The sequence below is a fragment of the Gymnoscopelus microlampas genome (assembly GCF_963454915.1).
Source record: "Gymnoscopelus microlampas genome assembly, chromosome: 16".
Taxonomy (NCBI): domain Eukaryota; kingdom Metazoa; phylum Chordata; class Actinopteri; order Myctophiformes; family Myctophidae; genus Gymnoscopelus; species Gymnoscopelus microlampas.
In genome coordinates this window covers 10341759-10367625 of record NC_139953.1, presented here as the reverse complement: position 1 = coordinate 10367625, position 25867 = coordinate 10341759, and the positions used below count along the sequence as shown (strand labels likewise).

General features: G+C 40.1%; 1 protein-coding gene across 2 annotated transcripts; it reads right to left on the bottom strand.

Annotated features, from left to right (window-relative positions):
- Window positions 1-4086: 4086 nt before the first annotated feature.
- Window positions 4087-8132, bottom strand: LOC311063181 (uncharacterized protein). Of its 2 annotated transcripts, XM_084082459.1 has the most exons (5): window positions 8053-8132; window positions 6913-6946; window positions 6300-6435; window positions 5703-5817; window positions 4087-4669 (listed from the first exon to the last, which is right to left on the bottom strand). In XM_084082459.1, exons 2-5 carry the CDS (start codon window positions 6929-6931, stop codon window positions 4616-4618), a joined length of 324 nt encoding a protein of 107 aa, XP_083938585.1. In that variant the 5' UTR covers window positions 6932-6946; window positions 8053-8132; the 3' UTR covers window positions 4087-4615. The 2 variants fall into 2 exon arrangements, with proteins under 2 accessions (XP_083938585.1, XP_083938586.1); XM_084082460.1 differs by lacking the exons at window positions 6300-6435; window positions 8053-8132 and adding an exon at window positions 7143-7288.
- Window positions 8133-25867: the final 17735 nt, after the last annotated feature.

The window sequence follows — 25867 nt, the reverse complement described above, 5'->3', positions numbered from 1 at the left end:
GACCCCTAGGGGGTCCTCAGAGTTACTACAGGGGGTCCGCCAAATCTTTGTGTGATATGATTTTGTTTTTAACCTTAACCACTTGAACCCTAGCATCCCTTTTCTTAGGAGAACTTTAGCAAAAAAATAGCAGATCTACAAGCTCACAACGCCTCGCGCTGCGAGGCGTTGTGAGCTTGTAGATCGGCTATTTTTGGCAAAGAGGTGTTTGGTGTAGAGGGAAAACAGAACAGACCAAGTAAACAAAAAAAGTTGAATCTGAAACACAATTTTATACAATATAGAGGGGGTCCCCGTTTCATCTCTCTCTCAGCAAGGGGGTTCTTGGCCTGAAAACGTTGGAAGACCCCTGCATTAGACCATGGACCCCCATTTGATAACATGTTTAATCTCTGGGAACCCGATCCACACTAAAATTCATCGAGCATCGCAATAGTTCAGGCTTTTCACGGCAGTCGGGGTTGTTCCACACATTCCGTCAGCCTCCAATCTCATTCGCCCACCAGATGCCCTCAATCCTGATGGTTCATTCTAGGTGGTCTTTTTAAGCAGAACGCTGTTCACTCGTCATATTATACTCGCTCAGCAAAGGTCACAGCACCTCTTCTGCAGCTTGTCAGTGAGCCAACTCCCAACTCCCTCCCTCTCTCCCTCAAAAGGCCTTATATATATTTAAGTAATACAATATAATACAATATAATATTCAGACATGGTTGGAAAACAGGGTGAACAGGATCAATTGTCTATAAACGTCGCCCTAGACGACTGAGTTCTGACTATCGTAAAGCAACTACTGTAGAGGCAAATGTCTCTTAACACATTGGCTGCCAGAATTATTTATTTCTTTTCTACAGTAGACTGCCAGACTTTTTCAATGAAAAAAAAAAAGTACTCAGGAGCCGAGATACAGAATTTTTAAGTTTTAAGTTAACAAGGAAGTGGATGGGAGTTTAAATCTTCGAAAAATCATATCTCCTTGGTCTTTGGGTCAAATTGCAAAAAAAATAAAATAAAATAATAATATATATATATATATATATATTTTTTTTTTAAATAGAACGCAGATCTGCGTCTTTGGCAGCCAATGTGTTAAAATGAAGCAGGATTAAGTGGGAGAGAAAGATTATATCATTGTGTTAATAGAATATAAGACAAGTTCAGTGATTACTGTGAAGACATTAAAATGAAGATTACCTCAACGTTTCTTCTTCCCTTTCAATTACCGTGCACTGCAGTGTAGCTGATTAAATTCAATAAAATATGATTCATCGTCCGCCGTCTTATCTCAGACAAGTTTGACGTTTTACAGATGCAATTGAAACGACAGGACAGTTTCAGTACCTACTGTACTATCTCAGCTTTGGACCTGTAACGAGAAAGTCACAGGTTCAATCACCACAACAGTAAAAGCATGTTCTTAACCCATTATCTGTGTCATTTTATGGCTATTCAAAAACAGCAGATATACAAGCTCATAGCGTGGCACCGAGTGCCGCGCTATGAGCTTGTAGAGTAGCTTTTCTTTTTTTAATCGTGAGCATTTGTTCAAATCTTTGAATGTATATATCTTTTTTTTTTTTTAGCGAGCATTTTTAACTCCAATATTTGCTTCTGGGGGGTCCCTTATGGAGTTACATTTGTGTCTTTATTAACCAAACAAAAGAAAAATATTTGAGAAAGAAAAAATATAAACAGAGCAAAGAATAGTTTTGAATGAAAACAAAATAAAACAGCAAGCAAAGAATTATAATTAGTAAGCAAAGGAAATTATATAAAAAGAACAAAAACATTTTTTTCATTAAAACAAATTAAAAACGCAATCAAAAAAAGTATTTGCAAGCAAAAAAAATATAAGACTTGAAAGAAAAGAAAAAATAATTGAGAACAAAACTTTTAAAATTCAAGAGTAAAAAAATAAGGAAAACTGTTTAAACTACATAAAACAAAATACTTAGTAAAATGTTTGGGTAATAAAATGTGTTGTGCTAAATAACATGTTTTTAATGTTTTTTTTCCTTGTTTGCCAATGAAAGTTTTTTTTTTCTGATTGCAAAACGTCTTCTCTCTCAAAACCTAAGTCTTTGGTCTCGATTCTTTTTTTCTCTCTCTCGGATTTTTTTGTGTGAGGGGTTGAAGTTCAGAAGGCGTGTCCTACGCTGAAAAGATGTAAGACACCTCTCCATTGGTCACTCGGAGTCTGAGTGACAGCGCCTCCCTTCCTTATGTAGTTTGTTGAATGCAGGGATGGAGGTGTGTTACGGCCAGCACTGTTTTTTGATTGATTGAAATATTAGCAGTTTGCCAAAAAAAACAAACAAACATGAAAGTACAGTTTAATGCAAGGTCAGCTAAGAGGATTTAAACCCAAGAAAGCCTATGACTTGTTTCCATTAAGGTCCTTCCTACTGAATTCATAGAGACATTTATGACAGACAGTATATACACTACTATGCAAAACATCATAAAAACAAAACATAAATATATGTACAGTAAACAGTTTGAGTAAACAGATTTATGGAATACTTTATTAACAGTAGGATACAGAGGTACGATTTTTACAATGATGTTATAAGGATAACACACAAAGGCTTGTTTCCATTGTGGTCCTCTGGGACTGAGGTCAGAGCTCCATCCCAACTCTGGGCGCTACACTATTGAGCATTTTAGGCTATTAGCAATTCAGATGATTCCCTAATGCTAGGTTTCTGTTCTACTTACAGTTTGTGATCTGTATTTAAAATTGTTGTATTGTTGTTATTGTTATAGTAGGCCAGTGGTTCCCAAACTTGGGACCGGGACCCTCAGAGGCGGTCCCCAGATTAGCTTAATGGGCAACATAGTTTTCTCTCTCAACAGTAAACAAACCAACCTATACATACCAAGTGTATACAGGGTAACATATTTTTAAGTGACAATTTAATGACTTTTAAGACCTTCTTAAGGCATTGTGCGCAGTGCGCTTGTAGTTTGGCTATTTTCACAATATTTATCTGTGGAACCGAGTAAAACTAAATGTAATTCCTACAATTTCAAGTGCTTGTCAGGGTGGGTGGTCCCCAGTTCAAGTATGATTATTTTGGGGGGTCCCCAGTTCAAATACGATTATTTTAGGGAGTCACAGCCTGAAACGTTTGGGAACCCTTGAAGTTATAAAATAAAGCTATACATTATTTCATGTTATATTCATTATTCTAATTAAGGCAAGGCTGAAGTGACTGGCCTACTGGCCAGGCCCATTCCAGATAGACTGCTTTGGAAACGTTTAGTCTGATTGTGCGCTTACTTTATGATCCATCATCCAAGGCCTGAGGGTTCGAATCCACTGCGGGTCACTTTTTTATGATAGGTTAGTTAGTGTCAGGTTAAGGTAAGGTATAGTTTTCTGTGAGGCTATTGAATTACGCTGGCAGCATCACAAGAGCAGAGGTGAGGGACCCACATACCCATCAAGAGACTACTGACTCACTCACTGAAACTCATACCCTAGGGAAACCTGGTGGTAGACTTGGGTTGGATTTCATTTGCCCAATTGAATTAAAAAGGTAGTAGTACAGATTATTTGGGACTGTAGCTTTAAATGCCACATGCATATTTTCAACCTGCCAACAATACCTTCAATCCTAACAAATGCAGTTCTAACTTAGCATGCAGAAGCACTTTTTGTTTTTGCATTCTCAACCAGCATTTCAGTATACACAGACAAGGCCTAAATTGAGCAGAAATGTATTTATCCAACATTGACTTTCCTATAATTAGCATAAACTGCATTTGAAGGTCAAATTAACAGATAGCAATTCACCATGTATTCATACAACTACATTTTCAGTGAAAAAGATAAGATTTATTTTTTTAAACAGTTACACTGTCAGTGTTACACTGCCAGTGCCCTTGAAAGGTGCAAACATTTCAAAAGTTAGGGAGGGTAAGTGATTTTCTTTCGTTAAATTAAGTGTTAAATAGCTCTAGCTCTAGATTCTGATCGTACTCATTGCTTTAGAGGGTTCAGTAACATGTCTCTCCGGCTATCTAACAGAAAATGCATTCTCAGGTTGGGATGCCAATTTTATCCAATCAAGGAAACCTCAGTCAAGATACAGAAGTGAAATTGGAAGTGATGACACAAATAAATAAGCAGACACAATTGGACCTGGAACACTATAAAAATGAAGAGGGTGTTCTTTGCATTTCATTTCTACACCACAGCTGACATTTTTAAACAATGTACCCCCTCCTGCTGTGATGTCATCCAAATGTCATAGTATATGATGTCCTCACATCAGGACAGTGCAATTTAGGTTCATAATCGTCCAAGTTCACTTTTAAGTTTGTATCCTTAACACAAGTAAAAATTGACAATGGACTGGAGTAAAAAAGTGACAATGTACAGTTATTTACAAGTTACACTCTGTCAAAGCTTGCACCGTTAATGTCAGAAAGCAAGTTGGTCTTAAAAGACTCGTAATCTTCAAGGTGGGCTGTTGGAAGTGTTACAAGCACTAACAATTGGATAACAAACAGTGTGGCCTGTGGACTAGACAGTTGTGGTCAACTATTTTGATTTTCTTTCTCTCCGACACCAGCAAATGCCTGTGTCCCTGCCCAGTCAGCCATTGCATCACCATGGGCACAGAGGGTCTCTCTTCTTCAGCCGCATCTTCTGGTTGTACATCTTAGAAAGGACAAGAGATCAGAATCAACATCTGAAGTAACAAGTTTCAAAGCTTAAACAACTCATTCACAAGAATCACCAATAAAATACACAACGGACCAAATATGATTATGATCGGAAACTGTATTATTTGTCTGACAGTCCGATATCCAGATAATGAAATTGTGTTGTGCTACTGACAAGATACACTACGATCAGTTGAGAACATTGCTTGCCCTGTACCCGGTTAGTTAGTGGCTCCACTTCTTTTTCCTTTATGAAAATAAACAAAAAACTACAGAGCTTGCACAAAAACACATTTCACCCATTGTTTTACACCTGTAAACCTGTGATGTGACAATAAAGATCATTGTGACAAAGACTATTCTGATTCTAAAATTGGTTAAAATCTGGGCATATTATGTGCTGTATGAGTGTAGGACAGGGTTTCTCAAAGTGGGTGCCGTGACGCCCAGGTCCAAGTCCAGGGGTGCCGCAAAATACTTTGATAATGTTTGGAATGTATCAATATCACTTCAGTTTAACACTTAGAACCTCTACACTTAATAAAACGGAGTTGAGGTGCACCGTACTTGGTGCGTAATCTCTTCACCAAAATTAGCAATCTACAAGCTCACAACGCGTTGTGAGCTTGTAGATCTGCTATTTTTGGTGAATGTTCCCCTCAGAATAGGAATGCTAGGGTTCAAGTGGTTAAACGTCAAGTATAATGTTATTTGCAATGTGTCCTGTAATGGAAACAGATATTCTCTCAGTTTTCCTTGTGACAAACTGTAATTTAGGGGGGAGGATTTAAATAATACATACCATAATGTGACATAAATGTAAGGTGCTGTAAAGTAACAGTGTAATTCAGGGGTGCCGTGGATGAAAAGTTTATTTACACGGGTGACCTGAGCCCAAGAAGTTTGGGAACCACTGGTGTAGGATCTCCTAAGGTATAGGAGATCCTACACCAGTGGTTCCCAAACTTCTTGGACTTAGCTTAGGACCTAAGCCAATATCAAAATGTCTTATGGAAGGTTTTACCTACCCTCAAGTAAAAGATATTGGAAGTTATCCAAGATCTTCGACTCCTCCACATGATTTGCCGAGCCTTGTGGAGACATTTCTGGGACCAGGTGTGACACAATGTAATGCACGTCCACCTAAGAAAACAAAAGAGTATTACAGCCCAACAGTTTGATCCAACAATGAAAATACCACTTGGCACTTGAGGAAATGTTAAGGCATTCAAAATAATACAAGACTAGAAAAAGCGCTCCTCGGAGCACAGGTCTCCACCAGGTAAGGTAGGTTATTGTGGGCCAGCAATGTTGGGAATGCGCCAATAAGGATGGAATATGAAAAATCGGATGGAGCCGTCTTGATCACTTGACTATAGAGATAATGTGTAACGATTTGCATGATGTTTGCACAAAATTTGGAGGAGTAATATAAACACTGTGGCCCATGTGAAAAAATTGGGGCAGAGGTTCGGCTCTGCCATCCAGGGAGTGCGTGCACAGTTGGCTGCGATCCAGCCAACGGTGCCAGAGATTAGCTGTCCACAGACGGAACCACACATGCATGCACGCACACACACACGCCTTTCGGCCTGCAGAGACAAAAAATATACACTTGAACATACCATGTCATCTTCCCCAACAACAAACATACTGCAACACTCCATTGGCTATCTCTTGATGAGGTCGTAAACCTCAAGGCCTTCATGAAGCTGTTGCAGCATTGGTATGTGTTTAGTGCGCATGTGTAGGACAAGAGCCCTTACAAATGGAAAAGAATAACAGACATCAAATTTTATGACAGCCATTTTAAAATGTACAATTACAATTTAGGCATTTAGCAGACACTCTTAAGAGTGATTCACAGTAAGTAAGGCAAACACAAGCAGGGGTTGACACTAACGGTTGCCCGACTGCCCGTGGCAAGTTAATAAAACGTTCAGGCAAATGGAGTTTGCCTTCAGGTTGCCCGATGGGCAAGTGCATTCCGTCTTTATTAAATAATATTGGCTATTTATGAAGAACAATGCTACTTTTTTACAATTGGCAGATGCACTCATTCAAAGAGACTGTCGCCACTCTGCAGTTATCGATTGGATTTAACATTGATTTGTTCTTATTGTTCAAGTCACACAAACGCAGGACAACACTGGAAAACAACTTAATATTTTGTCTCTGTTGTCCCGCAATGACCACAAGGTGACCAAATGTATGTGAATGTGAACAAATTATCCTTACCTGGGCCTGTGGCCTGCATGGTTGGTTCTGCATTCTGCCAGGGAGACAAGGAGAAGTTATTGTCATTGAGGCCATAATACATGGCTACAGGCTGTAGGAGCCTGAATGTGTACCGTGTTGTTTTCATATTTTTGATTAGGCTGCTTTGATTTTGATTAAGAAACACTTTTCTTGGGTACTATCATTTCGGTCAATTTAGGACATTGGTGTGGTTTCCCCTTTTACTGTACCGTGTACAGTAGCACGTCGGTGTGGTGAGACAAAATAGAATGCTTAAGTCAGGGGTCTTCAACAGGGGGTCCGTCACCGTAACCTAGCATCCCTCCCTACTACTGAAGAGAACTTTAGCCAAAAATAGCAGATCTACAAGCTCACAGCGCCTCGCACTACAAGCTTGTAGATCTGCTATTTTTTGGAAAGATGTTTGCTGTAGAGAAAAAAAAAAGAGCAGACCAAGTACAGAGTGAAAGGTCTTTACTAAGTAGTTCAGCCCTCAAATACTAAGTATTTGAGGGCTGAAGTGGTTAAATGTCTGAAAATACACATTAACATGAATCCAACATGACAGTGTCTGTCAAACAAGTCTATGAAGCTATCTATGAAATATATGAACAAGTTTAATCTTCATTTTATACACTATGTATTGGGGCCCTGCTTCATCTCTCTCTGAGCTAGGGGGTCCTTGGCCTGAAAAGCGTTGAAGACCCCTGGCTTAAGTTTCATACTCATTTGGGTTCCCAGAACAACAATTATGTCAATATATTTAAACAGTTACGCAAACGTCAGAATGTACCTGTTTGGATGCGTCGTAGTTGAGAGCCTAGCACACTAAGCTGCACTTTTCATTTACTCAATGATAATAGTTGCATCAAACAACGCTAAAATAATTGCAGCACATCACAATAAGAGCATGAACTAACGTTATGGATGATTGACCTGGTAACTGGAGTAGCTACATAATACACATGCAACGACATGCTGCAGGCTGGCAATAGGCGTTGGACGCGCGAGTCACGGAGTGACGGCCACTAGCAGCACAATTATGTATTTTAAATTACTATCTTATATAATTCAATTAAATAAAGTCGCCATAGGCCTAATATGTGAAAAGGTGAAAAGGAGGGAAGTTAAAATACTTACGCACCACTGACTATCTGCCAAAGTGTCGCACCACAAAAATCTGCCACAGCTGGAGAAATGTACTGGACAGGAGTAGAATGTTGTTGTTGGCCGGGGGAGGGGGGAGGTTAAGGAAGTTGTCAAGCTGTCACTCAGACTCCGAGTGACCAATGGAGAGGTGTCTTACATCTTTTCAGCTTAGGACACGCCTTCTGAACTTCAACCCCTCACACAAAAAAATCCGAGAGAGAGAGAAAAAAAAATCGAGACCAAAGACTTAGGTTTTGAGAGAGAAGACGTTTTGCAATCAGAAAAAAAAAACTTTCATTGGCAAACAAGGAAAAAAAAACATTAAAAACATTTTATTTAGCACAACACATTTTATTACCCAAACATTTTACTAAGTATTTTGTTTTATGTAGTTTAAACAGTTTTTCCTTATTTTTTTAATCTTAAGTTTTGTTCTCAATTATTTTTTCTTTTCTTTCAGATCTTATATTTTTTTGCTTGCAAATATTTTTTTTTATTGCGTTTTTAATTTGTTTTAATGAAAAAAATGTTTTTGTTCTGTTTATATAATTTCCTTTGCTTACTAATTATAATTTTTTGCTTGCTGTTTTATTTTGTTTTCATTCAAAACTATTCTTTGCTCTGTTTATATTTTTTCTCTCTCGAATGTTTTTCTTTTGTTTGGTTAATAAAGACACAAATGTAACTCCATAGTCCCTGGAACAAAATATTTTGATACATATCATTTTTGGGGTCCTTGACATCACCACTGATATACAGTAGCAACATAGGCCTACTGTTAGGATTTAGGAGACATTTCTAGAATCCCCAGAAGCAAAGATTTGAGTAAAAAAAAAATCACTTTGAAAATATATATATTCAAAGATTTGCAAAAAAAGAGAGAAGATTTTTCAAAAAATAGCAGCTCATAGCGCAGCACTCTGTGTCGCACTATGAGCTTGTAAATCTGCTATTTTTGAATAGCCAAAGAAATCTTAAAATTACACAGATGCATTCCCGGTCTTAACACATTGACTGCCTAGATCGAGTTAACTCGATTTTAGCAAAAAAAAACAAAAACATTTTTTTGACCCAAAGACCAAGGAGATATGAATTTTCGAAGATCTTTACTCTCATCCACTTCCTTAACTTAAAACTTTAAAATTTTGTATCTCGGCTCCTGAGTACTTTTTTTTTTTCATTGAAAAATCTCTGGCATGAATAACAATAGGCAGTGAAAATAATTCAGGCGGTCAATGTGTTAATGGATTACGCAAGATACCCAACTCCCATACACAGCACTTATTCACTTATCTTGCTCAGAAGAATAAGAATATCAAGCTAAATGACCACAAAACAAAGTTGTACATTTAGTATGTTGAGGTGTCTGGGAGTAGACTGTCCCTGTGGAATGGAAAAGTGCTGTATTGACCCTCTGCTGCCTGGTACAGTCCCAAGTGTCCTTGAGCAAGAATCCCCTCCCTGCTCAGTCATTATAAGTATAACTCTGGATACACAATGTCTAAAATGTGAAATGAATTATAAATGTTGTGGCTGAAGCAGGTTGTCGACACTTAGCCACAGACCTTCTGTTCTAGTGTCACTTGAATCTGGGTTCACGGAGATGGGACAGACCAGGGGTGGAAGAAGCACTCAGATCTTTTTTACTTCAGTAAAAGTAGCAATACAGAGTACAGCACAAAGGTATCAAAGGCATACAAATTTACTTCAAGTACCAAATTTGAAAGTACTCAGTTTTCGTCAGTTTCTCTGATGCGACGCGTTGTTATTAGCGTTGTAAAAAAAATACAATATTTGCCTCTGAGATGTAGTGGAGTAGAAGTATTGAGTATCGAGAAATTGACATATTCAAGTACAGTACTTAAGTATACAGTACTTAGTTACTTTCCAGCATTGTAGCCTCCTATACATTACAGCAGAAAGGTCCAAACGTGTATGTTTTACTTATATATGTTATGCTCCGACCGCTGTTCAGCACTTTGTAACTCTTGCTTTGAAAAGTGCTATATAAATAAAGTTATTATTATGAAGTTATTATTGTGTTCTCAGTAACTCTGACCAGCTTTCAGCTTCTGGTGATAAAATGTAATGCTCAGTGTAAATTGCAGGGCGGCGAATGGCTGCTAGTTGTTTTTCACTGTCAGAGGAGATAAAGGGCTTTTTTTTTATTTTACCATGGCCTGGCGCCACCGTCCTTGGATTTACCCGGCATACAGATAAGCACGACCAGCTGGGCCCGGTGCTGTTGTCTATACTGTCAGAGGGCGTGACAGTCTCGGGGCACACTCCACACGACCCTGGCCCCCAATTCGGATGAGCAAAAAACAACAGCAATATCCTGTCTGCAATAACACTGACTGGACCACGCAGAGCACTATAACTGCCAATCTCAGTCTATTACCATGCACCCCGCTGTTATTGCCATCCCGCTGTCTTATGTTTTATGCTAACCGCACGTTGGTCGGCACCTAGCAGTGGTGGAACAAGTACTCACATTTTTTACTTGAGTAAAAGTATCAATACTTACAATGTTGAATGTTAGAAGTAAAAGGCTGGAATTCATAAATTTACTTGAGTGAAAGTGCAAAAGTATTGTTTTCAAAATGTACTTAAAGTACCAAAAGTAGAACGTACTCATTATGCAGAATGTCCCATTTCACAAGTTTTCAGATGTATAAAAATCTTTCGAAAATAGCCGATCTACAAGCTCACAATGCGTCGCGTTGCGACGCATTGTGAGCTTGTAGATCGGCTATTTTCAAATGGACAAAATGTTTATATGGTTGAAGTGGTTAATGTATGTTTTGTAATAATAATCTAAATGTACAAAGCAACTAAAGTAAACTAAAGTTTTCAAATAAATGTAGTGGAGTAAAAGTACAACATTTGCCTCTGAGATGTAGTGGAGTAGAAAATACCTCAAAATTGTACGTAAGTACAGTACTTCAGTACATGTACTTAGTTACTTTACACCACTCAATAACTGCCAATCTCAGTCTATTACCATGCGCCCCGCTGTTACCGCCATCCCGCTGTCTTATGTTTTATGCTAACCGCAGTTGTTCGGCACCTATAGCGAACTTGTGTTTTTCTTGCGCTTTGATTTATTGGGGTGTAGGCGAATGCTGTCTCTCAGCTGGAAAGACTGAGTGACCTTTTCTTTGTTTGCCTTGTGCCTTCCTTCCTTCCTTTTTTGTCCCACTTTTGTGTTCGCTGGCACCCACTCGTCTCGAGGATGTTGACGCCAGATGAAAGCCCTGGCAGCATTCAATCACTATCCAGCAAAGGGCACATGAGACAGAGGTGCTAAATGCTTGACTTCTGGCATTTACAGCACCGTTAGAGCAATTTTACAAATAAATAAATAAAATGAGGCGGAAAAAAGAGCATTAGGTTAACCACTTTCAACCTGGCGTCCCTGTTTTGGGCATGTCATTATAGGCAAAAACTAAAAAACATGTTTTTCTTTTTTATGGCAGAAATAGCAGAACATCGCATCGCATACTGTAGCAACGTGTTGTCAGTGGTGGAAAAAGTGTTCAATTGCTTAACTTAAGTAAAAGTATCAATACTGCAATGTAGAAATACTCTGTTACAGGTAAAAGTTCGGAATTCAAAATTTACTTGAGTAAAAGTAAACAAGTATTGGCATCAAAATGTATTTAAAGTACCAAAAGTAAGAGTTCTCATTTTGCAGAATGTCCGATTTAAATATTTCAAATGTATACAAATCTTTTGAAGATAACAGATCTAGAAGCTCACAATGCGTGGCATCGCGACGCATTGTGAGCTTGTAGATCGGCTATTTTCAAATGGCCGAAATGTATGCAGAGCTGAAGTGGTCAATGTAGGTTTTGTAATAATAATCTAAATCTACAAAGTAGCTAGTAACTAAAGCTTTCAAATAAATAGAAGTAGAAGTATTGGAAATACTCAAGTAAAGTACAAATACCTCAAAATTGTACTTAAGTACAGTACTTAAGTAAATGTACTTAGTTGCTTTCCACCACTGCACGTTGGGCAGACTATTTTTCGCTATTCACTGTAGGTCAAAGTATATATATAGGGCTTGATGGTTAACAATGTCCTGTAGTACATGCAGTCTCATCTATAACCCATCTGTTATGTCCCCTCAACGAACTCTCTGTCTAATAAATGTGTTCAGGCTGACTTTTGTAGTCAGAACTTCTGTAGTCTGGCCCAGGGATTGTCAGGGATGACTGCCCTTAATGATAGCAAGTTTGGCGCTGAGGATGATAAATGGGTCTGATCAGAAATGCGTGAGTTTTCAGTGAGAGGGGCCAAGCCAGAGGAAATGAATGTTACCAGCTGATGCTTGTGAAAGGGCAAATCCAGTTTAATTTGGTCTCTTTCGCCTCCAGAAAAGACATGGGGAAATGTTGAGGGAGCTTATTTCTGCTCCGGAGCCGTTTCACTCTGCTTGTCGGACCCGCATTGTCGGGAGTAGACAATAGGCTCTATGCACAGCAGCCATTTTGGAGAAAAAATGGGGCTCTTCTGACTTCCTTCACAGGTGTTACCAATGATACTAATGAAGGCTCTGCTCCATTCTGGTCAAACAGAGGCAGGGTGCTGATATTGTGCATGTTGGCTCACTAGAAATACTAGTGGGTCTCAAAGTGTGGTCCAGGGACCCTCATGGTTCCTCATGGTTCCATGGTTCCAAATGGAACCAAATGGACCCTCCCGGGTCCATTTGGTTCCATTTGTACACTCTCAGGGTTATGGGGGTCCTTGAAATTAAAAAGTTTGAGAACCACTGTGCTACACTAAATGGAACAGAGCCTTCATTAGTGTCATTGGTAACACCTGTGAAGGAAGCAAGGAAGGGGCCCAATTTCTGTCCAATATGGCTGCTGTGCATAGAGCCTATTTTCAGGCTGCACACTCACTTTAAAAAAATTGACTTCAGTAGGTTAGAGGAAGTGGAAATTGTTTTTGAATTCGGGACCCTGAGGAAGACTATATACTGTCGAAAAGTTGGTTTTAATAAATCTATTTAGCATCGTGGCTACGAGCTGTACGGCCTCCTTGTTTTATCAGTTATATTTCTACCGTCATCAGCACCTCTTCAGTAACGGTGTGCACTCCTTCTCCTGTGTTTTACCTGGCAAATTCGGGAGCTTACACATAAAGGCAGTAGACACAGCATTGAATTAGGGTTAGGGTTAAAAACTGAAGGAATAATGAAGGCTGTTTATTAGCGTTTTTGTGTTCGCTGGCTCCCGGGTTGCCAAATCATGTGCGCAAATCCCCCCACGGGTATGGTCTAGTATAAATTATTGTGAGTAAAAGAAGAATATAGCTCAGTATTTTGATTCTAGGCCTTTTTCCCACTCTATACCAAATCCCTTCACGGAAAATACCCGGTTTACAAGCTAAAATATGTGTTGCGTTGTGAGCTTGTAGATTGGCTAGTTTCTCCACATGTTTGCCCCTATAGGGACACTAGGGTTCATGTGCTTTAACAATATTTCAAAGGAAAGAGCTGTCTGGGAAAAAAGCACCGAATGTCCATGACATTCATCTGTGTTATTTTCGGCTTTTAGTGATTTTTGCATTTGCTTTTTGGGGAATAGTGTCCTCCTCCATCGTTCACATCACCTGTGTTCACCTCTAGCCTGGGATCCAGCCTGATTCACTACGTTCAGCTGATTTTTTTTCTCACTTCGCTTCTCAGTCTGGAAAGGCTCCTATTTGACTCGTTTTGCAGAACTACACTGGAACTACATATGTTACGTAGGCAACATCGTTTCTGATTGGATGTTGTTCCAAAGAAATCACAAATCGTTGACGTTCACACCGGTGTTTTTGTCCCGCCCCGCACCACAGACCAATCAGAAACCACGGGTCATTTTCAGCCGTATGGCATGTCCCGCCTCCCTTGGAGATAGGAGCCTTTCCAGACTGGGAAGCGAAGTGAGAAAAAAAAAGAATCCGCCGAACGTAGTGAAGCAGGCTGGATCCCAGGCTAGTTCACCTCCCCCCACTGACTGACTTCTGACAGCAGACAGTTGACAGCAGTTCACAACCCATGGCACTTCACACCCCATCGCGCATTAATTTTAATTTATTTTTAATTGATCTATCAGTCACTTCTTCTTAGGCTTCTTAGGAAGGATTAGTTAGGCTCCGCTTTGTAGGATAGTATAACACATTAATTATTAACCCATTAACACCGGGGACGCATCTCTGTCATTTTAGATTTCTTTGGGCTATTCAAAAATAGCAGATATGCAAGCTCATGAGCTTGTTGATCTGCTATTTTTTTTACTCGTGAACATTTGTCCAAATCTTAAAATATATATATATGTTTTTAAAGCGAACATTCCTAGCTCAAATCTTTGCTTCTGGCGGTCCCTGGAACAACATATTTTACAAGTGTTGCTTAAAAATATATTTATATAAAAAAATTCAATTGTCACGATTTTTCAAAAAATAAAATAGCAGATCTATATCTGCTATTTTTGAATAGCCAAAGAAATCTAAAAATTACACAGATTCTTTCCCGGTCTTAATGGGTTAATACAGAGCTCTTTACTTTTGATAATGATGTAATACGTAATTATTTCACTCAAATTGACATTTATTGTACTTCTCGTCTCCGAAGAGCAGTACAGAATTGTGTGGCAACTTTTAGTTTGAATTAGGCTAGTTTTTTTTTTTTTACATAATTTTTAGTTGCTGCACTTTGCTTTTAGAATGGAGTACAGCAGAAGGATTTACTATTCAGCTTGAGGGCGTCATGTTAGTGAACTGTGGCAACGTGAATCCAATTCCAATTTTGTATGTATTTAACTCAACAGAACGGTTGGACCATAGTTAACGATGTAGCCAATTTACATTTGTGTTTTTATACGTTACTGGAAAATGTGGCAAATGATGTATTTGCCAGCCAAATATTTTGAATTTGAAAAATTGCTTAATTCCTGCGCTCTCTGCCTCTCTGCATACATCAGTGACAAAACAACAGCAAATGTATGGTCTAACCGTCCCTCATTTTTAATTCATTGTGCCTTGTGCCTTGCAATCCGCTGTGTGCTGCACACATATTCAGTGACCAACCTGTCCAAAATGCTCTGCCATGTGTGTGCTACTCACATTTACTACCGTGTCATGGTACTGCTTAGCAATGTTTTTAGCATTTAACCCATTAAGGCCTGAGGTTCCGATTCTACAAATGCCTTCTAAATCCTTCTAAACTGTTTTCTGAAAAACCTAAGGTTCTATATATCAGTGGTTCTCAAACGTTTTCATGTCAAGGACCCCCACAAATGTATTTGGCCGCCGACCCCCGCATCTTAAAATGTTTTGTTCCAGGGACCCCCAGAAGCAATGATTTGAGTTACACATATGCGTTCCCGGTCTTGGGATGGATTAAGTGTGAAGAACGACCGCTCGGACGGAGACGGGCAGAGAAAGAAAGTTAATGGAACTTTTCCACCTCGCTCAGCAGATCCTGAGTTTGTGGATGCAGTACATCCACAAACCCATCCACAAACCCCCCCCCCCCCCCCCCCCCCCCCAAAAAAAAAAAGAATCTGCAGTGTCAAGAGGCTTTACTGAGCCCTTATTCTCTTCAGTAAGATCGCCCCCGAGAATATGAGGCGCACGTGCAAAGCGAGACCTGTCAACCTGACTGGTAGGGATGACGGGTACTGTAGCAATGTCATCCAAGCCCCATGCGCAGGCCATTTAGCCAACAAGCCTGGCTGACATGATAGTTTTTGAAGTGTTCTAATCCCAAATCCCCCTTTCCTGGAAAGCTGGATATTTTTTTTTTGGGCTGACATTGTGTCTGAAATCCAGGCAGTGGATGACGGAGCGAACGCCTGTGAACTGCTCCGGCAGGTCTCCACACCCCGCAGCGATGATGATATTGCTTATGGCAGTCCCATCGATGTCGACGATGACAAAACTTCTGGGTACTGTATTTCACGGCAGGAATGCAGCGATTAGAGTCTGTTCAAGTTCAGTTTGTTACAGGGGGTTCGGGACCCCTAGGGGGTCCTCAGAGTTACTACAGGGGGTCCGCCAAATCTTTGTATGATATGATTTTTCCTTTTTTTATATTAACCACTTGAACCCTAGCATCCCTTTTCTGAGGAGAACTTTAGCCAAAAATAGCCGATCTACAAGCTCACAACGCCTCGCGCTGCGAGGCGTTGTGAGCTTGTAGATCGGCTGTTTTTGGCAAAGAGTTATAGGTGTAGAGGGAAAAAAGAGCAGCAAAAGTATATCTGAAACGCCATTTTATACAATACAGAGGGGGTCCCTGCTTCATCTCTCTCTCAGCTAGGGGGTCCTTGGCCTGAAAACGTTGAAGACCCCTGGTTTATTATGTCCCAAACTGCGCAATTTATGTTACAGCAGATAATAATAAGACACTCCAAAACACAGTAAACATACAGTACATACACAAGACATAAACATAGACGTAGACGTAGACATAGACATGATCACAAGATCCAGATAACAATTGCTGCCTCCTCCTGCCTCCATCATTGATGGCACAAATGGTAAGTAGGTACAAATGAGAAATTGGTTTTAGCTGCAGGGGTCTTTAACCTTTCGCCGGAAGGCAAGAATTCATATTCAGGATTTAGGGGGTGAGAGCTGTCCGCTCTAAATAGATGATGCTTTCTTAAGCACCTGCTGGTCATATATATGACGCGGACAGCTGAATTGTACCCCCGCAATCTTGCTAGCCCCCCTCACAACCCTGTTAAGGGCATTTTTCTATCTATAACGCCAAGGTTTCCATACCAACAAATGGCAGCAAATGAAATACGTAACAGACTCTATGAAAGCTCTGTAGAACAAAATCATCAGTGACTTGTCCACCAGCAATTTGGCTATAGCTTCCTCAAACAGAAGAGGCGCTGCTGACCTTTCTTACACACTATTTCAGTATTAAAATACAATTTCAGACGGTTGTCAATAATGCAGCCGATGTATTTCTTAAGTGGTTACCAAATCCACTGTCTGGCCATTTTATGACACTACTCTGAAAAGCTGGTGGGGATCATTTAAAATCAATGTACATGTCTTTAGTCTTTGTGACGTTAAGTTTAGGTTGTTAATCTGTACTATGTGTGTTGATAATGTGTTTTTAGATGAGGTGTTGTTATATTGGAGTGTAAAGCTGTCATCCTATGATAGCGGTATTGTTTGAGCACTCAGGTTGGTGGAATAAACAGTGCAACTGTTGGTCGTGACAGTATTTGATGGCCAAAAATATTTCATGAAATAATGTTGCATAATGTTCCTCTTCACAGCATGATCAAGTACCAGGGGGGCACGGCAGTAATACTTAATAATACTTAGACCGTCTGATGCAGTAGCTGCAGTAGAACCAAATGGACCCTTACGGGTCCATTTGGTTCCATTTGTACACTCTCAGAGTTACACACCCGTAAGGGGCCATTTGGAAACCCCTTAAGGAACCATGAGGGTCCCTGGACCCACATTTTAGACCCCACTGGTGTTGCAGAGTTTCCAGTGAGCCAACATGCACAATATCAGCACCCTGACTCTGTTTGACCAGAATGGAACAGAGCCTTCATTAGTAACATTGCTAACACCTGTGAATGTCTTCACAATATGGCTGCTGTGCATAGAGCCTATTGGGAAGGCTAATATATGCGACCATATCATACTTGTTTCAACAACCATGGAGGAAAAATATTATCACGTACGCACAGCTAATAACGAAACGCGGCCGACTGCTTCATTTGCATGCGTGGGCAGATGGGAAAATTGTCTGTCCGTTGTTGAGAAATTGAGTTTTAATCCCGCCAGAACAGGATGAAGTGGCTGACCTTTGTGAACCATGCGCTAGCCTCAGAAAGGTTAAATAACCACAGTTCTGTTTCCAAATGCAAGGATGCATATCTATTAACCCATTCAAACCGGGGACGCATTCTGTGTAGCCAGTTAAACCATTATTTTTATACTTTGGCTATTCAAAAATAGCAGGTATACAAGGTCGTAGCGTGGCACAGAGCTTGTAGATCTGCTATTTTTTGAAAATTTGTGGAAATTTGGGCTAAATCTTTGAATATATATATATTTTTGAAAGCGAACATTTGTAACTTAAATCTTTGCTGCTGGGGGTCCCTGGTACTAAATATTTTGAGATGGGGGTCCGCGGCCAAATACATATAATTTTGGAGGTCCTTGACATGGAAAAGCTGGAGCACAACTGATACAGCAACTAGGGGTGGGACGATATATCGATATTGCGATATATCGCGATACTTTCTCCCGCGATAAATAATCGATATACTGTTGAAAAAAATCTATATAAAAAAAAAAAAAAAAAAAAAAGCACAGATCGGAGTTAAAAATGTTCACTTTCAAACACACATATATATATATTGAAAGATTTGCACACATTTTCCACGATTAAAAAAAAAAAAAGAGTCAGATCTACAAGCTTGTAGTGTGGCACTCGGTGCTGTGCCATGAGCTTGTATATCTGCTATTTTCTTTTCATAGCTAAATAAATCCAAAAATGACACAGATTCTTTCCCGGTCTAAATGGGTTAATTGGAGCACTTGGATTTTTGAATGTATTCATGGCAGAACCAGTGGGAATCCTCCGCTGCGTTGCGTGCACACTCGCACGGCATATGCTGCCATGTCACTGTGTGAGGGGGGGGGGGGGGGGTATATCATAATTAGTTAATCAGATGCACGTATACTCTGTAGGTATGTCTGTTGCAGTGGTTCCCAAACTTTTTCAACTCAAGGACTCCCAAATTGTTATGTATTTGGCCACAGACCCCCCTCTGAAAATTGTGCCAGGGACCAGGAAAATATTTTTCAAACATTAAAAAAAATGAGCTTGCTGTGAGCTTGTAGATCTGCTGTTTTTGAATAGCCAACATATAAATGGATAAAGTGCTTAAAATTATTGTGATGCTATATTAACTAATTCACTGCCAGACTTATATCTGGCTGCGTTTGCCCACTGCCAGCAATCCTTGTTTTTTTTATCCTTTCAACTGGTCACAGAAAATGTATATTCATTATGATCACTTGTCCGATCGTTTGTAAACACACACGCTATGTGTATGCTTGCCCAGAGAAAGAAATACTACAACCGCGATGGCCCCCTTGCCGTCTATATGCCGTGAATATACCATTTCTCGCCAAAAATGCACGCTATTCTTACCTTTTCAACTAGCTACATAAAATGTATACAGTATCCCTTATGATCCCTTGTCCGACTGTTTGTAAACACACACGCTACGTGTGAGTGTCGCCCAAAGAAAGAAAAATATTCCAACCGGGACATTCACTTCTCCTGCAGCAGCATGATGAAAACATGACGTCTCGCGGTGCACAGGGGGAAAACATTTCCACTCGAGATAGAAGCGTTTTGCTGAAAAAGTTAAACAGGAAGTGGACGTAGGTGGAAATCTTCGGATGACGTAGTTTCCGGATCCGGGTGAGTGGAAAGTGAACCTGATCACTAGACGGACAGAGAACAGCGCGACCTTTTATAAAACCACAAAAAAAAATATATATACTGATGCAGTAGCTCATAGGCGGCGGGTGAGGCTGAGGATAGGCTCTATGCACAGCAGCCATATTATCACTTCCTTCACAGGTGTTACCAATGATACTAATGAAGGCTCTGTTCCATTTAGTGTAGCACAGTGGTTCTCAGATTTTTCAATTTCCACGACCCCCATAACTCTGAGAGTGTACAAATGGAACCAAATGGACCCGTAAGGGTTCATTTGGTTCCATTTGTACACTCTCAGAGTTACACACTTGTAAGGGGCCATTTGGAAGCCCATGAGGGTCCCTGGACCCCAACTTTAGACCCACTGGTGTAGCAGAGTTTCCAGTGAGCCAACATCCACAAAAAAAATAATATATACGTTTTTTCATCAGGTCATGTCAGACAGAGCCTATAGTGGCATTTAAAAACCGGTGGTGAGTAGCAGGGGCAGGTCATTCAATTAGCCGACGTCTGTGGGCTGTCAATAATGAGATGTGAAGTGCAGCCACATGCCAACGATATGAAGGACAGACTGGGCCTGTAGATGAAGGACATGAGACATTAACTACTTTTGTTGGGGACCCCCGGGAACCCCACCCCCCAAAGACCCCTGGTCTTTGTGGGGGGGGGGGGGGGGGGGGGGGGGGATTTGTGTAAGAGAAATCATTTTTAAAACGTTTTTTTTCGGTCATTTGTCTGGACAATAAATTTGGGTTAAAAAAATCTTTAAAAATCATATCGTGAACCTAACATCGTGATTCGAATCGTATCGTGAGTTGAGTGAATTTGTTACATGCCTAGTCAGCTCTGCTTAGCGAAACCATTTCTGACTCACAGTGCTCACAGCATACAGTCACATTTGAGGCTTACATTTTAAGCTATTATTAAGCTTTTTGTAGAGAAGGAGCAGCTGCCTCAGGTTTGGGACATCGCTGCTATCCCACTGTGTCACTGCTGCAGGAAGGGCCTCACCGTTCCCTCATTAGTGCAGGTATCGGCACCTCATTTAGAGCGTGCTTTACAGCCACTTTTCAGGAAATTGGGGGAAAAAAATGACCAGATCCAGTATAGTTATACTTATTATTTAGGAAGAAAGGGAGTTCCAACGCCCCTCGAACCAGGCTATTAGGCAGATCTGTTGCATCATGGGAAAAGGACGCAGCAGCAATAAAGAAGGAAAGCATTGGAGCAGCTTGGGTCGATTTAAGCCTTTTTATTAAAGGTGCTAGTACATAGAAAGACAGACAGCGTTTCAATGTCAGCGGTTCATCTTAACCCATTAATACCTGGAACGCATCTGTGTCACTTTAGATGTCTTTGGCTATTCAAAAATAGCAGATATACAAGCTCATAGCACGGCACCGAGTGCCGCGCTACGAGCTTGTAGATCTGCTATTTTTGAAAAATCTTGAAAAAACAATTTTTTGATTTTTTTCAAAAAACTGTCAGGATTTAGAAAACATTTTTAAGAATGGCCTCAGGTCTTAATGGGTTAATCAGGTCATGTCAGACAGAGGCTATAGTGGCATTTAAAAACAGGTGGTGAGTAGCAGGGGCAGGTCATTCAATTAGCCGACGTCCGTGGGCTGTCAATAATGAGATGTGAAGAGTTTTTGTCGTTCTGCTCGTGGCAGTCGCACAAAATGAGCCGTCAGTTTGAAGAACATAAGGTGTGCAAGTCAGCAAAGGCTGGTCAACAATAGTTGCGCAGCCATATGCTTAACGATATGAAGGCCAGACTGGGGTCTGTAGATGAAGAACATGAGACTACTTAAGTCATTCACTGCCAGGAATTCATTTATCCATCTACTGTACCCTTGCCAGGTGCCGAAAACGGCGATTTTACTGTACCTTTGAAAAATCATGGAATATTCTCTGTGTACCCGATTCTCGCAGAACAGGGGCTTGTTGCACGCACAGGGGTCCCATAGCATCGGGGGGGGGGGGGGGGGGGGGGAAGAATTGGCAAACAACAGAAATCCGAGAAAAAAATGTACTTTTGTAAACCCAACATGAAAGCAGATGAACTTTTTTTTTTTCTGGTCACGTGATCTCTGAGTGTACACTTCTTCGGTGGTGTTTGGATCATTCACAGCCCCCCCCCACCCATCCATCCACCCAAAAATGTATAGTTACGTTTTTTTACGTCCGTGGCAGAATTGGATTTTGGCAGTGCATGAGTTAAGGTACAAAACAACAAGTTAAGTCAATAATACAATACCTGTGCAACATACGCCGTCAATATAATGTGCGCCTTTGTTTGTGTGCGCAGTCTTAACCCATTTAGACCTGAGGCCGATTCTAAAAGCACCTTCTAAATCCTCGCCTAAGGTTTCTGAAAAACGTCAAATTGAATCAAAAATGATGTTGCTATATACTGTACATAGCTACAAGAACCCAAAAAGGGGTTCCCGGCTTGAAAGGCATAGTTACGTAATGGGGTTCCAGGTCTAGATACTAATACACGTGGACTATACACCACAAAATGCTGTGTGACCATTTAACTCAGAGAGTGTACAGATGGAACCATAGGGAGCCGTAAGGGTGCATTCTGTTACTGTACCTTTACACAATCTCAGATACAAATGGATGAATGGAAAGTGAGGATTTTCCTGTGTACTTAATGTACACGGGAACAATGGACATCCTGTTGACCTTGCACTTCTATAAACGAGGTGTTTTGGTTACCTAACGCTAATGAGACATGGTGATGTTTGATCATGCCTCCTTTGTGCTGAGCCTTTAGAATAATGTACGTATGATGTGCCTTCAATCAATACAAAGGCCAGGTTGGGCTTGTGGATTACAGACATACAGTGGTGTAAAGTAACTAAGTACATTTACTCAAGTACTGTACTTAAGTACCATTTTTAGGTATTTTTACTTTACTGGAGTATTTCCAATTGTCTATACTTTTACTTCTACTCCACTACATCGCAGAGGCAAATATTGTACTTTTACTCCACTACAATTATTTGAACACTTTAGTTACTTTGCATATATAAATTATCATATTATAAAACATACATTAACCACTTCAGACCTATGTTATACCTAGGCTATTTATAAATAGCCGATCTACAAGCTCACAACGCATCACATAGAGCTTGTAGATCTGCTATTTTCAAACATTTTAGTACTTTTACTTTTGGTACTTTAAGTACATTTTGATACCAATACTTTTGTACTTTCACTCAAGTGCATTTTGAATTCCGTGCTTTTACTTGTAACAAAATACTTCTACATTGCAGTATTAATACTTTTACTTAAGTAAAACATTTGAGTACTTGTCCCCACCACTGTATACGGTTCATATTCTATACATAACAAAGCTAATCAGTACAATGACATAATATATATGGGGCTGAGCATAAACGTGGCCTATATATACATAAAGACAGACGGTACACCCCTAGGGGAAATTATAAAAATGACACAAGCAACAATGCACTGGCAGCCTAGGGGACTTTTATCATTGCAAGTCATTGTTAACTCATTCCCTGCCAGACTTATCTCTGGCTGTGTTTGCCCACTGCCAGCGATTTATTGTTTTTTATAACTTAAAAAAAATCACAATTTTTTTTCCCATTATGATCGCAAGTCCAATCATTTCTAAACACACATGCGAGTCGTGCACGCCGCTCAGACAACAAACATTCCGATCGGGGCGGAGTCTCTCTCCTCCAGCCCAGCGTAAAAACACCATGTTTCGCTATGTAAACGGAAAACTCACTTACTTTTTCCACCTCGCCACAGACCTCGCTAAATCCCTTGTGATTGCGTGTTCAACTGTTTGTAGACACACAGGGTAGTTGTGTGAGTGGCCCCAGAGAAGACCGTTTCAATCGGCGACATTGCATTTTGCAGTAGTAGCGTTTTCAAAACAGCGTCGCTAAACAGCGATCAGCGAGGAGAAAAACAACAACCGAGAAAAGCCCGTTTGAAGGCGGGACCTAAACAGGAAGCGGACGGGAGCGAAAGTCTCCGGATATTTCCATATCCGGGTGTGCTACAATGAAATGTGTCGTGGCGAGAGATGAAGGAACGTGAGATCTTGTTTTAAAAAAAAACGTTTTCAAAATGACGTTGAAATACAGTATACAGAGTTTCTGCCCAACACCAACGATATACAAACCCTCAGTTTCTATATCTCTCTTACACGCACGCACGCGCGCACGCACACACACGTGCGCACACCAGTGGTGTAAAGTACATATACTCAAGTACAATTTGGAGGTATTTTTACTTTATTGGAGTATTTCCAATTCTCAGTACTTTTACTTCTACTCCACTACATCTCAGAGGCAAATGTTGTGCTTTTACTCCACTACATTTATTCGAAAACTTTAGTTACTTGTAACTTTGCAATAATTATTACATGATAAAACATACATTAACCACTTTAACCCTATTTTCTATACCTAGGCTATTTGAAAATAGCCGATCTACAAGCTCACGTTGTGAGCTTTTTTGAGCTATATTTTGAGCTACTTTCTAACATTATAGTACTTTTACTTTTGGTACTTTAAGTACATTTTGATACCAATACTTTTTGTACTTTTACTCAAGTACATTTTTAATTCCGGAAATTTACTTGTAACCGAGTACTTCTACATTGCAGTATTGATCCTTTCACTTGAAAAAGTAAAACATTTCAGTACTTTTTTCCACCACTGTTTATTTCTCTTACACGCACACACGCACGCACACACACGCTCTCTCTCTCACACTCACACACACACACACACACACACACACACACACACACACACACACTCACACATACACAGTGTTTTCCTCTATGAGGAAAAACTCTGTACGGTTTACAAGTGATGAGGTTGCCATTGTCGATTTTCTGCCCTTGTTTTTTTTTTGGCTCCACTATCTATATGAATGGGGGTGTTTTGGGACATGTTGTAGAGAATGTTTTGGGCTTCTGTGATATAGGCTGAATCAGCAGTAAGGCGATAAGCACAGATTTCCTTTCCCCAGACAGGAAGAGGCAGGAAAAGAGACACCATTGTCCAGGAAAAAAGAACACTGCTGCCTACAGACTTTAACACTATACCCACAACTCCATTATAAACTCCATTTCTACAGGATTCTGCTTATCTATTGGGCTTCATACATACCACCTACAGTATGTTTATATTATGCTGGCGCATGGATAAGATTTACAAGTGGAGGTACAAAGGAAGGCACTGGAGCAACTCGGACTGCATCTTCATCAGGTCCAGACCTGATGATGATGTATACTGTATACTGTACATTGAATGTCCCATTTCAATGTACAGTACTTTGTCTGCACCTTAATTTAACCCATTGAGACCTGAAGCCGATTCTACATGTCTCCTAAATCCCAACAGTTTTCTGAAAAACGTATGTTTCTATATCAGTGGTGCTCAATCTTTTTCATGTCAAGGACCCCCAAAATGATATGTATTTGGCCGCGGACCCCCATCAAAATATTTTGTTCCAGGGACCCCCAGAAGCAAAGATTTGAGTTAAAAATGTTCGCTTTAAAAATATATATATTCAAAGATTTGCACACATTTAGTTTAGCCCATTCAATCCGGGAACGCATCTGTGTCATTTTAGATTTGAGCTCTGCATTATTTTATACTTTGGCTATTTTTGAAAAACCTTGAACATTTGTGCATTTCTTTTAATATATATATTTTTAAAGCGAACATTTGTATCTCAAATCTATTCTTCTGGTCCAATTGTTTGCTTTAAAAAATGTATATTCAAAGATTTGCGCAAATGTTCGCTATTCTTCAAAAATAGCAGATCTATAAGCTCATGGCGCGGCACTCGGTGCCGCGCCATGAGCTTGTAGATCTGCTATTTTTGAATAGCCCAAAAAAATCTAAAATGACAGAGATGCTTTCTCGGCTTGAACGGGTTAGTTCAGTTCAGTTTGGTTAAGTATTATAGCTTCATTCCATTCCGTGCCGGTTTGTTTCATGTGCATGAAACGTAAAAAAAAGTAAAATGGTGGAGAGTGGAGAAATGTTGTAAGCTTGGTCTTGTTTCCATTATGTGTTGGTCCTGGTTGGGGTTCTACTGCAGGTGCTTCTGTAATGCTACAACCACAGCAAGCAGTGTACCAAAACGTTTACATTTCAAGGACGCCCAGTTTGGTATGCATTAGGTCACGGACCCCCATGACTGCATACTGCTTTCCACCATACTGGTACTACATTTGTGACAGGATCCAATTGCAAACGAATCGCTAAGATTGGAAGTATTCTTTACCCAGAGTACTGC

What these genes read in the sequence shown, in the direction of transcription:
- LOC311063181 (XM_084082459.1), bottom strand. An exon ending in TTGTTGGGGAAGATGACATG is followed by an intron (nt 5,818 to 6,299) that starts GTATGTTCAAGT and finishes TTGTTTTCTTAG; the next exon opens with GTGGACGTGCATTACATTGT. An exon ending in CCAATATCTTTTACTTGAGG is followed by an intron (nt 4,670 to 5,702) that starts GTAGGTAAAACC and finishes GTCCTTTCTAAG; the next exon opens with ATGTACAACCAGAAGATGCG.